Here is a 16,956-nt window from a genome sequence, read left to right as displayed (position 1 = left end):
CAGCCCCCAAGCCAACCTTATGAAGGGGCGCCCCCACCCACGAAGGTGGGGGGAAGGCTGCGACTCTTTTCAGAGATTTGGGAAGCCAGCATTCCCGACGAGTGGGTACGGTCTTCCGTGGCCACAGGCTACAAATTAGATTTCCTAAGGTTTCCTCCTCCTCATTTCCAGAAGTCGAGGATTCCAAACGATCCGGAAAAGGGAGCCGCATTAAGATCGGCATTAGATCATCTACTTTCCCAGGAAGTAATAGTAGAGGTACCAGTCCTGGAACAGGGGCTGGGTTTCTACTCCAACCTATTCATCATCCCAAAATCCAATGGAGATGTCAGGCCAATTTTGGACCTAAAGATGGTAAATGCATATCTAAAGATCCGCTCATTTCGGATGGAATCCGTGCGGTCAGCAGCTGCCACACTCCAGAAGGACGACTTCATGGCGTCCATAGACATAAAGGATGCCTACCTTCATGTTCCAATTTATCAGCCACATCAAAGATATCTACGCTTCATGGTGGCTTCGCGTCACTTCCAATTCGTGGCGCTTCCCTTCGGGTTGGCTACGGCCCCCCGGGTGTTCACGAAGGTCCTAGCTCCAATCCTAGCCAAACTAAGGATCCAAGGGGTCACGATCCTAGCATACCTGGACGACCTCCTAGTCATAGATCACTCGTCTCCCGGCTTGGAGCGAGCAGTGGCCCTCACGGTCCAATACCTCGAGAGGTTCGGCTGGGTCCTAAATCGAGAAAAGTCAGCTTTCCAGCCCACAAGGCAGTTGGAATATCTCGGCATGAGATTAGACACAGAACAACAAGGAGTGTTCCTACCTCTGAGGAAGGTAAAAGCCATCAAGGAATTAATCCTACTGGTTCTAAGCAAGAAAGAACCGACTATTCGCCTATGTATGAGGTTACTAGGCAAGATGGTGGCCACATTCGAGGCGGTACCATACGCCCAGAGCCACACTCGCATCCTACAGGCAGCCATCCTGTCAGCATGGAGCAGAAGGCCACAGGCCTTGGATATCCCGTTGCCGCTCTCATCAAGAGTCCGACAAAGTCTGTGTTGGTGGTTAGACCCTCAGAATCTACTGAAGGGGAAGTCTTTCAGCCCAGTGGCTTGGAAGATAGTGACCACAGCCGCCAGCCTGACGGGCTGGGGAGCAATTTTGGATGGTTGCACTCGCCAAGGTACTTGGGCAAAACCAGAGAAGCAGTTGCCCATCAACATCTTGGAGCTCAGAGCTGCTCGACTAGCCCTCAGGGCTTGGACGTCAAAATTGCAGGGGTTCCCGGTGAGAATTCAATCAGACAATGCCACGGCCGTGGCATACATAAATCACCAAGGGGGAACCAGGAGTCAAGCCGCTCAGAGAGAGGTGAGCTTGATTCTCCTATGGGCAGAGGCTCATGTGCCCTGCATATCGGCAATATTCATTCCAGGAGTGGACAACTTTCAGGCGGACTTCTTAAGCCGCCAGACTCTATGGCCGGGGGAATGGTCTCTGCATCCACAAGTCTTTCAAGCACTCTGCCAAAGATGGGGAGTGCCGGACGTGGATATCATGGCATCGAGACTCAACAAGAAACTAGACAGGTTCATATCCCGTTCAAGGGATCCGATGGCCTGCGGAACCGATGCGTTGGTTTGCCCTTGGCATCAGTTCAAACTTCTTTATGCGTTTCCCCCGCTCCAGTTACTACCCCGCCTGCTGCGCAGGATCCGGGTGGAGCACATACCAGTCATCCTGGTAGCTCCAGCATGGCCCAGAAGAGCATGGTACTCACTAATCTTAAGGATGGTAGTGGGAGACCCGTGGACTCTTCCTCTACGGCCAGACCTGCTATCGCAAGGTCCGATCCTCCACCCTGCCTTACGGCATCTAAATTTGACGGCCTGGAAGCTGAATCCCTGATTCTCAGGGGTAGAGGTCTGTCTCAGAAGGTAATCTCTACCCTAATCAGAGCCAGGAAACCGGTCTCTAGGGTGATTTATTACAGGGTCTGGAAGGCCTATGTAGGCTGGTGTGAGTCCAAGCGATGGTTTTCTCGCAAATTTACCATCGATAGAGTATTAAGTTTTCTCCAGCTAGGAGTGGATAAAGGATTGGCATTAAGCACAATCAAAGGACAGATTTCTGCTCTGTCAGTGTGGTTTCAGCGGCCGCTGGCCACCCACTCGCTGGTTAAGACCTTCCTTCAAGGGGTCTTACGTATTAGACCTCCAGTTAAATCCCCGCTTTGTCCGTGGGATTTAAATCTTGTTCTGTCAAGTTTACAGAAACAACCATTTGAGCCGTTGGCTGATATTCCTTTGGTTCTACTTACAAGGAAGTTAGTATTTTTGGTTGCCATAGTTTCCGCAAGAAGAGTTTCGGAGCTGGCAGCCTTATCCTGTAAGGAACCATATCTTGTTTTTCATAAGGACAGGGTCGTTCTCCGCCCTCATCCTTCCTTCCTACCGAAGGTCATATCCAGTTTTCATTTGAACCAGGATTTGGTATTACCATCCTTCTTCCCTAAACCTACTTCCAGAAAGGAAGGGTTGCTGCATACCTTGGATATTGTTAGGGCCATGAAGGCCTATCTTAAAGCTACAAAGAAGATCCGGAAGACAGATGTGCTGTTCATTCTACCGGATGGGCCCAAGAAGGGGCAGGCAGCTGCAAAGTCCACCATTTCTAGGTGGATTAAGCAATTAATCACTCAGGCCTACGGCTTGAAAGGGTTGCCTCCTCCAGTATCATTAAAGGCTCATTCTACTAGAGCCATGGGCGCCTCCTGGGCAGCACACCACCAGATCTCTATGGCTCAAGTTTGCAAGGCGGCAACCTGGTCTTCTGTCCACACGTTTACAAAATTCTACAAGTTGGACGTAAGAAGGAATACTGATACTGCCTTCGGGCAGGCAGTGCTGCAGGCTGCAGTTTGAGACCCTCGGATTCCGGGGGCTCCTCTTGTTTGAGTTAAATTTAAAAATTTAAGATTATTTTCTCAACTAAGTTGGATTTATTATGATTTGAGTATATCTCTAAATTAAATCCTTTTGTCTTGGAGATGTTCTCCCTCCCCTCATTGTAAGCATTGCTTTGGGACATCCCATATAGTAATGAATGCCGCTCTGTGTCCCGTGATGTACGATAAAGAAAAATAGATTTTTAATACAGCTTACCTGTAAAATCTTTTTCTTGGAGTACATCACGGGACACAGAGCTCCCACCCCTCTTTTTTGAGGACCATTTTGGGAGGCATACTGCTTGCTACAAAACTGAGGTACTCCTCCTATGGGAGGGGGTTATATAGGGAGGGGCATTTCCTGTTTGAGATTGCCAGTGTCTACACCTGAAGGTACTCCATATAACCCATATAGTAATGAATGCCGCTCTGTGTCCCGTGATGTACTCCAAGAAAAAGATTTTACAGGTAAGCTGTATTAAAAATCTCTTTTTTATATCATTTTTTATTTATTAGTAAAAAAAAATTGTAAACCCTAAAATATGGTTTTACCCATGGACTGTTCTATTACAGTTTTATACAGGGTTTATATTTGTATACTTTCTTAAAAAAAAATTTTTTAATGATTATAAATGTATTTTTCATTTATATGAATGGTGTATAGCTGCATTACATATGTGGGATTCCATTCATATACTATACACCATTCACATTTAAATAGGCACATGTATGACCTTTAAATTTTGATAAAAACAATGTTTTTCAATAATTAGGTTAATGTATATTGTTTGGTGGGAATGTAACTTTATTATTTTATTAATATGTGGTGTATAATGTGTGCTGATTCGTGTTCAACTTTTGTATTTTTCACTTCCTCCTACTGTAATCCCGCTACATCACGTGAGATTACAGTGAGAGAAACAGTTCTCAGGAGTTTCCAGCCGTTTGTAGATCGCTCCTAATCTCAACATGAGAAGCGAGCTACAAAGCTTCATAAACAGGCACTCAGAGATCTCCCCTGAGAATGCCTGAGAACTGAATAGCGGTATTTTACCGCAGTTTCATAAAAGGACACCTATGCTTTTTAAGCATCGTTTTTTTAATATGCATATATTAAGCAATTTAAATACATTGATTATTAATTTCACCCATCCCGTCCTTTGTATGAAATTGGTTATGATTTCTTTCGGACAGAAATTTGTTCTGAAAAAATATATAGTAAATCAACATGTTTAACCCTTTAAAAGCACTAATGGCTCAGTTCCCAGGGAGTGCAGAAAGCAAGAGACCAAAGGGAGAGAAGACAGAAAGGGGTTAGAACAGATAAGATGAGGGACTAAAATCCACCTGCCTACTTTTTTTTATGATATGCTTTAACCACTTAAGGACCGCCTCCTGCACATTTACGTCGGCAGAATGGCACGGCTGGGCACAGGCACGTACCTGTTCTTTGCCTGTAAGAGCCCAGCCGTGGGTCGCACGCGACCCGGTCCAAAGCTCCATGACCACGGGACCCGCGGACCCGATCGTCGCCGGTGTCCCGCGATCGGTCACAGAAGCTGAAGAACAGGGAGTGTAAATGCACCTTCCCCGTTTTTCACTGTGGCAGTGACACTGATCGATTGTCCCCTGATATAGGGAACGACTATCAGTGATGTCACGCCTACAGCCACACCCCCCTACAGTAAGAATCTCTCCCTTAGGGCACACTTAACCCCTTAGCACAGTGGTTCTCAACCGTGCTAGTGCCGTGACCCCTTGATAAAATTTACCAAGTTGTGGGGACCCCTAACAGTAAAAAATTTCGTAGCGTGGGTTGTCAGCACCCAAGGCAAGAACAAGTAATTTGCGCCCCTAACCCTTACATTTGTGAAGTATTAAAACCCCTTATGGTACATTTTAGTATGTACCACTCTTTGTTCTCCTTTCTTTCCCCTTTTATCTCTCTATCCTAATTTCTTCTTCTTCTCCCCCCCCCCCCCCACCCCATCCCTTAATCTAGCCATCTTTCTTGCTCTTTCTCTTAATCTTTCTCTCCCATTTTATTTGTTGTTCCCCCTCTTTTGCTTTCCTTTCCACGTAATCTCTATTTTTATTTCTTCCCTTACTCCTTGGGGGTGGGGAGTTGGGATAAGTGGCAGTGGGGGTGGGAGAGTTGGGATGAGTGGCAGTGGGGGTGGGAGAGTTGGGATGAATGGCAGTGGGGGTGGGAGAGTTGGGATGAGTGGCAGTGGGGGTGGGAGAGTTGGGATGAATGGCAGTGGGGGTGGGAGAGTTGGGATGAGTGGCAGTGGGGGTGGGAGAGTTGGGATGAGTGGCAGTGGGGGTGGGAGAGTTGGGATGAGTGGCAGTGGGGGTGGGAGAGTTGGGATGAGTGGCAGTGGGGGTGGGAGAGTTGGGATGAGTGGCAGTGCTGGTGGGAGAGTTGGGATGAGTGGCAGTGCTGGTGGGAGGGTTCTGATCAGCCAACATAGGTGCTCTTGATCAAGGTCATTTTCTGATCTGAGAACTGTAGTAGGGACTTTTAATGGGAACTATAATCACAGATAGTGTTACTCACTATGTCTCCCACTTCACATTCCTCACCAGTCAGCTGACCTAAAGTCTCTGCCCCCCCCCCCCAGCCATGTTGTGAACTGAATGGGCGGCTGCAAAGAGGCTGAGTGGGCGGCTGTGGGCTCCAGGGACAGCCCTGCTGTGTGCCTGCAAAAAAGGTGCAGGCTTCAGGAACAGCCCAGAATTTGGTGACCCCTGGCAAATCATCATTTGACCCCCGAGGGGGTCCCGTCCCCCAGGTTGAGAACCACTGCCTTAGCGCTACCTAGTGGTTAGCCACTTCACTGCCATTGTCATTTTCACAGTAATCAGTGCATTTTTATAGCACTTTTCGCTGTGAAAATGACAATGGTCCCAAAAATGTGTCAAAAGTGTCTGCCATAATGTCGCAGTCACGAAAAAAATTGCTGCCATTACTAGTAAAAAAAAAAAAAATTATTAATAAAAATGCCATAAAACTATCCCCTATTTTGTAAACGCTATAACTTTTGCGCAAACCAATCGATAAACGCTTATTGCGATTTTTTTTTTTTTTTTACCAAAAATAGGTAGAAGAATACGTATCGGCCTAAACTGAGGGGAAAAACAATTATATCTTTTTTTTGGGGGGGAATATTTATTATAGCAAAAAGTAAAAAATATTGCATTTTTTTTTTAATTGTTGCTCTATTTTTGTTTATAGCACACAAAAAAAACGCAGAGGTGATCAAATACCACCAAAAGAAAGCTCTATTTGTGGGGGAAAAAGTACACCAATTTTGTTTGGGAGCCACGTCGCACGACCGCGCAATTGTCCGTTAAAGCGACGCAGTGCCGAATCACAAAAAAGGGCAAGGTCCTTAACCTGCATAATGGTCCGGGGCTAGGTGCTCGAGTCTTTTGGGATCATAGCAACTCCTGTGGCTACTTGAAAAGAGTGTGATATCAGAAATTAAATATTGTGACAAAAAATTTAAGGCAGAATTGTTTTAGAAATCTTTACAACGGGGAAATAGAAAAGACAAGACTGGAAAGGAAGAGTGCTGCTCACCCCTAATAATGGAAAAATGGAAGGATCCCCCAGTGGGGTTTTTAGGCAGCAGGGTAGAAAAGTATATAAAACAAGGTGTATAATAAAATAATTGTATTGTATAAAAAAAGGTAGAGATTCATTGAACAGTTTAAATATGAGCTCTGGTGTATACAATCTTGAACAATGTACACATACAGCACTGCAAGCAAAAAGATTGTCATACAAGTGAACATATATAATGTACAAGTATGCAGCAAATCCTGACGCGTTTCAACCCCATCATGGGGTCTTCTTCAGAGGTTTTTTGATGCTGCTGTAACAAAATGCATAAATAAATAATCTTTGCTTCTACAAATTACTGTGGAAGAATTATAAACATTTCTAAGGTTTTAATGTTTAAATTTTTCATTTGCCCCCATTATATCTTTTCTTTAGACAGGGGACACATTCTTCAAACTTTTGGTTTTTCCAGAGAATTTGTAGCTCTGGGCACCTGATGTTTTTTTCAATATCAAGGTATTTAACCAACATACTCTTTTTTGTTGCCTAATACGACTCCAGGCATTTTTCCATTTGGGGCATCCCACTGGGGATCCTTCCATTTTTTAGAAATCTTTACAACTACCTATCCCTGGGTTCATTTTATTAACATTTTTGTCAGCAGCTGTAATAAATAAAAAAGAAGAGAGGTAGAATGAGAGGGCTACAGGTAAACATAGCAGTCTATATAGGAAATAACAGAGGGGTAGATAGGCCAGAAAGTAATGATTAGAGAGGAATGCTATAATCTGCAATTGCAACTTCTGGTTCATTCTAAATTTGGTCCTTGGTGTTTGAGCCAATGCAGTCTGCTAAAGCTTAAGTTCACCTTTTGGAACATGTTACATATTCCAGCATTTGCAAACTCCCCCCCCCCCCCCACAAATCCCCCATCCCTGTGACAGCTGGCTGGGGATCCTCTCCCCACATCTGTTGTCATAATTTAAAAACACATGGCCGCATCATTAATTTACAGTTTCCTGTGACAGTTTCCATCGCCGCATCCAATTTGCAATAGTGTACTCCCAGCCTTAAAAGGGATGTAAACCCAATTTAGGAAATTTAAGCTGGGCACGTATATCTGCAGTGTTTTCTTATCTCTCTTCAAAGCACTATGTCCCGTAGCTTTGTCCTGCTCCGTTAGTCTGTTATCAGCTTGATAACTTTTGACAAGCTCTCCAAGACGGGAGATAGAAGTGTGTGTCTGAGGAGTTTGCTATAAATAGATTAGCAGACTGCTAAACTAGTCACAGGCACACTCACTCTGCATGTGTGGGGAGGGGGTGTGTGCCTTTTCTCCAATCATCTGTCTCACTGTGTATAGCAAGTATCCACACCTACATGGAAACCAGGAAAAAAAATCTAACAGGATGCAAACGTTCTAAACCGTATATAAAGCTAAAGACAGCAGATATACAAGTAAAACTTGTGTAGGGAGATTTGTTTCATCTATGTGTATCATCTGAGGCTGTTTACTTCACTTGGTATATGTGAGGGTTTACATCCACTTTAAGCTTTTACAAGCTTTTAGGCGCATTAACAAGCTTTAAGAGCTTGAGCGTTAATTCATTTCATTGGCCAGAATAATCGTTTTTCCGGCCATTGAAATGAATTACCGCTCAAGCCCTAAATACACCTAGCAATTAGGCAGGTATGTACGCGTTTAGCAGCGTCAAGCTTTTTTTTTTTTTTTTTCTTGCCTCTAAAAGCCCATGCCACCAAACACTGCTAAAAGCCTACGTGTGCATAGACACATTAGCTAACATGCAGGGGAGGCAGGAAAAAAAACACACCTGACACCCCAAGAAGCAGCTACAAAAGTTCAGTGTTCATAAGCCCTTAAAGTGAAATTCTAATATAACATCCAAAAAATAAGAATAATAAACACTTCCCATTATCAAGCATTCTAAATATATAATATTTTATTTTGTTACCTGTAGTTTCAATATATATTTTCTCAAATCGCCTTTCAGGACAACCTTGGAGAGAGCGCAGCTCCGCCTCTTCTGTAGGAAACACCCACAGGCTTTAAATCCCTCCTCTTCCACCATGGCTTCAGTTATTGTGTTTCCTCCGCCATGGTGGAAGCATCAGGTTGGAGCCAGGGAGCTGCGTTCTCTCCAAGGCTGGAGACAGGCTTTTCCCTCATTGTTTTACCTTTTTTGTAAGGTGGTGACTGAACCATCCCAGCTCCTCCGCTGTACCTTTAAGGGGGGATGCTCCGGAGTCCTCTGGTCTCGCCTGCTCACGGGAGCTTTAGGATCCATAGGGGACGCTGCGTCTGGTGCCCGGAGTCCGCAGGTTTTGACCCCGGTGGTCGGGCAGGTACCGTTTCTTTCAAGAAACATGTCCTGCATGTCGGTTCCGGGTCCCGGTCTGGCGGGTGACGTCACGCCGGCGACGCGGCGTTTCCTGTGGAGGCGTGGCGCTCGTGGCTCCTGGCGCCTGGAACGCAGGGACTGGAGGGCGGGTTCTCTGACCGGCGCTTCCGTTTCCGGCTCCTACTGATGACGCGGAGCCCGGGAAATTCAAAAGCCCAGCGTTTTCCTCTACAGCTGTCTCTCTGCAATGGAGGAAAGAGTTACAGCGATGGCGGATGCAGGCGCCGTCAGCACCGGTCAGGCCCAGGTAAGAGGGGTACAATGGTGCCTTTATTCTTATCCTTATGGGCTTTCTATTGTGTTTGGTTGTTTTCCTCCTTATGGGAGCCTGCTCTGCTCTGATGGAAGCCTATGCTGGGCCATCTAGCAGAAACTCTGGTGGTTGCTATGTTCTATCTTTCTTCTTAAAGGGGACATTTTTTTTTTTTTTTTTTCACTCTGGTGGTGGTATTAGCACGGTGGTGGTTTCCCTTGCTTAGCTAAGAGAGCTTTGATTTAAGTCAGTTTAATTTCTCGTTTCAGGAGAAAACTGCTAGTAAATCTAAACCAGCAAATCCACCAAGCCAAAGGAAATGTCCTTCCTGTAAAAACCCTTTGAGAGACTCTTGGCAGAAAGCCATGTGTAGATCATGTATTAAAGACCTAGTTGAAGAGGAATCTTCTCAACAAATTAAAGAATTATTTTCATCTGTCAAGGAACTCTCGGACTCACTTAGTTCAGTGAAATCCATGCTAGTGCAGAGTGCGGTCCATACTGAGCCCCAGCAACCACCAGCAAGCCCAAGAGCTTCCACCTCCAGGCCGGTAGTGGTGGACTCTGGGGATGAGGGGACAAGTACTCTTCCCTCACTTGTAGACTCTGAGGAAGAGGAAGAAGAGGATGCAGGCAGAACCTCTAAATATAAATTATCCCTGGAGGATGTGGATGAACTTTTAGGTGCAATCTACACTACCCTTGACATTCAGGAGGAAAGAGTACAACTATCAGTCCATGATAAAATGTACCAGGGTATGGATGACTCCAAACATAGAGTTTTTCCTGTCCATAAAGTGTTATCTGACACAGTTAAGAAAGAATGGAAAGACCCGGAAAAAGGTCCCTTCCTTCCTAAATCTCTTAAGAGAAGATTTCCCTTTGAAAACAAAGAAACTGAGGTTTGGAATAAGAAACCCAGAGTGGATGCTGCCTTTTCACAGGTTTCTAGAAGGACAGATCTGGCCTTTGAAGACATGGGGGTCTTGAAAGATGCGATGGACAAAAGAGCAGATGCTCTCCTTAAAAAAGCTTGGGACTCCGCATCCGCCAGCCTTAAACCAGCCATGGCTTCCACGGTGGTAGCAAGAAACCTGGAATGCTGGGTAGAGAAACTGAAGGGCCACATTGAAGCAGGCACCCATAGGAAAGACCTTTTAGACTCCTTTCCTCTAATCCTTAATGCAATTAAATACATGGCTGATGCATCAGCCGAATCAATTAAAATGGCAGCCAGATCCTCAGCACTTGTCAATTCAGCTAGGCGTGCAGTCTGGCTAAAAACGTGGTCAGGGGATACAGCCTCAAAGATTAAACTTTGTGGCATCCCTTTTTCAGGGGATTTTCTTTTTGGGCCAGACCTGGAAACAGTCTTAGATAGAACGGCCGATAAAAAGAAGGCTTTCCCAGCCAAGAAGAAACAGACGTTTAAAAAGAATTTTCGTGCTGTTCAACAACCCTACAAAAATAGAGAAGATGTCAACAAAAAACGTTGGATTCCTCAAAAGGGTAGGGGAAGAGGTGGGGTTCTCTTCAGATCTCCTCCAGATCAAAACCCTAAAGACAAATGACGTAACTACTCCAGTAGGGGGAAGACTGTCATCCTTTCTCCCTCAGTGGAGTCAAATATCCACAAGTCCTTTCGTGAAGAACATCATTTCACAAGGTTACAAACTGGAATTCTCGGAATGTCCGCCAAGCAGGTTTTACATTACAGCCCTTCCAAGAGACCAAGAAAAGGCTTCGGCCATGATGAACCTTTTACAGGATCTGATTCAACAAGAAGTCATTGTCCAGGTCCCGAAACAGCAGGAGGGTCGGGGGTTTTATTCCCATATATTTCTTGTAAAAAAACCTTCAGGCAAATACCGGTTGATTCTGAATCTAAAGATCCTGAACAGATCAATACGGTACAAACACTTCCGTATGGACACAATTTACTCCATCACAAAACTGTTGTCTCCAGGTTGCTTCATGGCATCCCTGGACCTAAGGGATGCCTATTTACATGTGCCAATAGCACCAGCCTCCCAAAAGTTCCTTCGCCTAGCCATCAATCTGGGAACATCAGTATGGCATCTCCAATTCAGGGCCCTACCATTTGGCCTGTCATCTTCCCCCAGAGTTTTCACAAAGATTATGGCGGAAGCCCTGGAGCCTCTAAAACTGAGGGGGATCTCGGTCGTGCCATACCTGGACGACCTATTATTCTTCGCAGATTCCAGGGATCAGCTTGTGACGAACCTCCAAACGTCACAGACTCATCTCAAAAATCTAGGTTGGATTTTGAACTTAGAAAAATCGCATCTAGATCCCTCTCGGGAGATGAGGTTTCTGGGCTACACCCTAAACTCAGTAGTGCAAAAAGTGTTCCTGCCTCAGGAAAAGATAGACAAAATCTTTTCAGCAGTGGGTCAGATCCAGACGAACCTTTCAGTACCAGTCAGAACAGTTATGTCAGTTCTGGGCCTTCTTACAGCTACAATTCCGGCAGTCCAGTGGGCAAGACTGCATTCCAGACCACTTCAGAAAAACATCTTGCAGGTCTGGTCACACCAGGTGCCGTTCGAGAAGCGTTTCAGACTTTCTACGAAAGTGAAACGAGCACTATGGTGGTGGAGGGACCCTTCCAATCTAACGAAGGGTCTCCCATGGTTTTTTCCCCTGGACAAGCGTCTAACAACCGACGCAAGCTCCTGGGGTTGGGGAGCCCACCTGGAGGGTCAAACCGCTCAAGGCAAGTGGTCAAAAATAGAGGCAAGAAAATCGTCAAATTGGCGAGAATTGAAAGCCATTCATTTGGGTCTGATAGCTTTTCAACAGGAGGTCAAAGGACATCATGTACAGATTCTGTCAGACAATACGACAGCAGTGATCTATGTGCTAAAGCAAGGGGGAACCAGGAGCCAAGGGCTCATGGACTTAGCCAATCAACTTCTGTCATGGGCGGAAATAAATGTGGCCTCCCTATCGGCAGTCCACCTGAAGGGATCACAAAATCTCCTAGCAGATCTGCTAAGCAGAAAAAGAGTGGTGGAAGCAGAATGGAGTCTGAACCAGGAGGTGTTCCATATAATATCGGAGGAATGGGGACATCCCCAAGTGGACCTATTTTCAAGTCAACAAAATGCGAAGGTCCAGGAATTCTTTTCAATTCACAGAATGGATCAGGCAGTGGGGATAGATGCCCTGGCACACCCATGGAATTACCGGCTGTGTTACGCCTTTCCCCCTTTTCCACTAATCCCTCTGGTCCTAAGGAAATTCAGGGAGGAGAACACCAACTTGCTCCTGATCGCTCCTTTTTGGCCAAAAAGGCCTTGGTTTGCAACACTTTTGAACCTGGCCTCAAAACCTCCCTGGAGATTACCATACAGGAAGGATCTATTGACACAGGGCTCTGTGTGCCATCCGGAAGCAAGCAGGCTACATCTAACTGCTTGGTTTCTGAAGAAGACCTTCTAAAATCTAAAGGACTTTCTGATAAAGTAGTTAAAACTCTACTATCAAGTAGAAAAGAGGTAACTAGGTCCATCTACCTCAAGGTATGGAAGAAATTTAACTCTTGGTGTTCTTCCAAAAGTTTCGAAATCAAGAGTACTATTTCAGTTCTGGAATTTCTCCATGAAGGAATGGAGAAAGGTCTAGCCGCCAGCACCCTGAAAACACAGGTAGCGGCTCTCTCAGTTTATCTTGAAAGATCTTTATCCAAAGAAACTTTAATTTCTAGATTTTTTAGGGCTCTGGCTCGAAATAGACCGATAGCCCTCAAAGTTTTCCCTTGTTGGGACTTATCTATTGTTTTGCAAGGTCTCACGGGAGCTCCGTTTGAACCTTTACAGAGTGCATCGTTAAAAAGTTTAGTTCTCAAAACAATTTTTTTAGTTGCCATTACATCAGCAAGGAGAATCAGTGAGCTCCAAGCTCTAGCAATTAAGGAACCCTTCCTTAGAGTTTTGCCAGACCGAGTGGTCCTTCAAACGGATCCAGCCTTCCTACCGAAAGTGGCCTCAACTTTCCATCGGTCGCAAGAAATAATTCTACCAACATTTTCCTCAGTTCCGGCTAATGCAGGAGAAGAAGCTTTCCATACACTGGATGTAAGGAGATGTCTGTTACAGTTCCTTTCCGTCACCAAGGAGTTCAGGAAATCAAACGCTCTTTTTGTGGTATTCTCTGGTTCCCGTAAAGGGGAAAAAGCTTCTAAGAGTACGCTCGGTAGATGGCTTAGACAAGCAATTTCTGAAGCCTATCAAGCAAAAGGAGAAGTTCCTCCTTCTGGGATCGCTGCTCACTCTACAAGGTCAACCGCAGTTTCCTGGGCCGAAAGGGCCGGTGCTACGCCTGATCAGATCTGTAAGGCTGCTACTTGGTCCAGTTTCTCAACTTTTATTCGGCACTACAGGTTGGACTTGCTGTCGGCCGCAGATCAAGCCTTCGGCAGGAAGGTACTGCAGGCAGTAGTCCCACCCTAGGGTAAGTTACTTGGTTATCCTCTCCAAGGTTGTCCTGAAAGGCGATTTGAGAAAGGCCTAGTTAGACTTACCGGTGACGGTATTTCTAAGAGCCTTTCAGGACAACCGCTATTTCCCTCCCTAAATGTGTATAAAAAAGTAAAGTATATATCTATCATGGTGTTGTGGTTCTCTGTGCTTTGTTTTCCAGTGCCGGAGGCCACACAATAACTGAAGCCATGGTGGAAGAGGAGGGATTTAAAGCCTGTGGGTGTTTCCTACAGAAGAGGCGGAGCTGCGCTCTCTCCAAGGTTGTCCTGAAAGGCTCTTAGAAATACCGTCACCGGTAAGTCTAACTAGGCCTTTTTTTCTTAAGACCTAAAGGGTTTAAAAAAAAAGTGTTTGTTTTTTGTTTTTAGATTCCTACTTACCTAGGTGGATGCAGCATCGGTCCCCCGCTGGCTCTAACACAGAGAACACCGCCGATCACTCGGTTCTCACAGCTCCCCGAGCAGAGAGCTGATGACTGGTCAGTGACAGCTCTCTGTTCTGGCCCCTGGAGGGGGCTGAGTGGCTGGCTCAGGCTCTCAGCCGCTCGCTGAGAGGCTGAGCCGGGTGCCCATCCAGGGATCTGGGCAGATACTGACTCTATGGTCGTGATGGCGCCGAGCCTGAATTAACTCTGTGACGTCAGCAGAGAGCGGACTTCAGCCCGCTGTCAGCTGAAAACGGGTCACAGAAGTGCAGAACGAACTGCACTCCTGTGACCCATAGGAGAGGTACAGCCAAATGAGCTTTGGCTCTACTCCTCCTTTTAAGTGTAACAAAAGAATGTGTCTACTGCCAACCACACAGATTTAAATGTTGGCTGTAATTTGACTTTAACATAAAAAAAACTTTAAACTTTTCTCTCCTTTAACTTTTATAAGTGAAGCTCTTGAGTATGACATTCAGTTATAGCTTACATTATTCATCTTTATGTGTAGACCGAGTGTCTGGTGTACTTGCCACCAGCAGGAAGAAGTAATACCTAAGCAAATATTTTATTGTTTGTCTAAGGCTGTAAGATTTTATTAATGAAGCTCTGTTTTAATTCATGTAGATTAAGATGTCACATTGTGGAAACCAGCAAGCCTTCTACATTAGTATTAAAGCAAAACTCGTTAAACAGGAATTCTTTAGGAAGTGATGATCTTCAGTTTAAGGTAATAGCATTATTTACTGCTTATGCATATTTGATTGCTGGGCATCATATATTATTTTTAAGTAGCTAATGATGGTTAGCATAATCATTTTTGTGCTACAAAGACTGTGTTAAGTGTACATTAAAAAAAAAAAAAAAAACTAGCTTACTTTATCCTGCCTTTTCTCAACAAAATCACCAGGGTCATTATAGACCTCAGATGCAAACATTTCCAATATCACAACAGCCTGGCCAGGGTGGGCTTTTTAGATTCTACAAAATTCAAGCCATCCTGTGCAAAGGCAAAGCTTGCATCAGTCCTGACCACAGGGAAAATGACCAGTCCCAGTAAACACGCAAGCTTGGCACAAAAATCATACTGTATATTACATTTGGGTTTATTCAGATCATAAACCCATATCATTTAGTAACAAAATGCCTTTTATAGATCACACTTTCATAAACAATTTGTGAAGTTTATCTGACTTTTTTGAGATAAAAGTGCAGCATGGAGAGTTTTTCTGAAACTAGTGCACAAAGAATCTGATACAGCTGTGCATGGTAACCAATCAGCTGTTCAATTAAGTTTTCACAATAAGCCCTCTTTTACACCAATGCAATTTGTCACGTGATTTGACAGTTCAAAATCGATGTCGAGTCGCACCCTATTTTCAGCAATGGAGCCCTTCAAATCGAGTCTGAAAAAAGGTTCCGGCCCTACTTTTCTGAGCTTTCATTGCTGCTTGCATTAACTTCTATTATATGAAGTCGCAAGCCACAATGAAATCGGAGATCCAAATTGCACTGATCTACGGCTTTGAAACTGTGCCATTTCAGCCGCACTGGTGTGGTTACTATGCACAGCTGCACCACATTATGGGGCAGATCCACAAAGAAGTTACGCTGGCGTATCTATTGATACGCCGCGTAACTTCTAGTTTTCTCCGGCTTATCTTTGTTTTGTATCCACAAAACAAGATACGCCTGAAGCTGTGCTAGATCCGACTGGCGTACGTCTTAGTACGCCGTCGGATCTAAGGTGCATATTTACACTAGCCACTAGGTGGCGTTTCCGTCGATTTCCGCGTTGAGTATGCAAATTGGCTAGATACGGCGATCCACGAATGTACGTACGGCCGGCGCATTTTTTTTACGTAGTTTCCGTAAGGCTTTTTCCAGCGTATAGTTACCCCTGCTATATGAGGCGTATCCTATGTTAAGTATGGCCGTCGTTCCCGTGTCAAATTTTGAATTTTTTACGTCGTTTGCGTAAGTCGTTCGCGAATAGGGCTTTGCGTAGAATGACGTTCACGTCGTAAGCATTGACTTGTTGCGGGTTAATTTCGAGCATGCACACTGGGATACCCCCAGGGACGGCGCATGCGCCGTTCAAAAAAAACGTAATTTACGTTGGGTCAAGACGTATTTACATAAAACACGCCCCCATCACATCCATTTGAATTGCGTGCCCTTACGCCGCCAAAGTTACACTACGCCGCCATAACTTATGGCGCAAATTCTTTGAGGATAAGGAAAATACGCTGTAAGTTACGGCGGCGTAGTGTATCAGAGATACGCTACGCCGGACGCAACAATGCGCCAGGCTACGTGGATCTGCCCCTATGTCTGCATCAGTTTTAGTAAGCCTCTCCCACAGTTAGTTTTCTGCCCAGTAAGCTTAAATGAAGCCATTAGAACTTGTGATTCTCCTTTTACCTAAAATACAACAGTCTTCAGAGGAAGATAAAGATTCTGTATATCAATGTTTTCACCAAAGATTCTCACAACTTTCATCCTAGATTCAATCAGGAAAATTTGTGAATTTTGAGTGAATGTCATGTCGTCCTTAGGGCTTTTACATATATGTTTATCAAATTAACTAAAGCAAGCAACTTGAATTCAACATTTTACATCCATGTCTAAAGTTTAAGATTTACGCAAGTTAGTTGGTTAAAGCCCATATGCATTTGGAAAAACATTGTACAAATGATCTCCATTGTTCATACCCTTACCTCCAATTTTATATTATTGGCCAGTCTAATAGACACAAGGGGTTCGCAAGGTACACATGATTTGAATATTGGCTGGTTCCTGCTTTCATCCTATAATAATTATATACAAAACT

General features: G+C 44.7%; 1 protein-coding gene across 1 annotated transcript in view; it reads left to right on the top strand.

Annotated features, from left to right (window-relative positions):
* MOSPD2 (motile sperm domain containing 2) overlaps positions 1-16,956 on the top strand; it is a 166,337-nt gene that overhangs the window by 143,628 nt on the left and 5,753 nt on the right. Inside the window, exon 14 of the mRNA XM_040338677.1 lies at positions 14,751-14,853. Coding sequence (XP_040194611.1) covers positions 14,751-14,853 — 103 coding nt within the window. The remainder of the gene's footprint in view (positions 1-14,750; positions 14,854-16,956) is intronic.

The sequence above is a fragment of the Rana temporaria genome, chromosome 2 (genome assembly GCF_905171775.1).
Source record: "Rana temporaria chromosome 2, aRanTem1.1, whole genome shotgun sequence".
NCBI classification, from domain to species: domain Eukaryota; kingdom Metazoa; phylum Chordata; class Amphibia; order Anura; family Ranidae; genus Rana; species Rana temporaria.
Note: the sequence above shows the minus strand (reverse complement) of the source record. Positions and strands in the feature narration are given on the sequence as shown.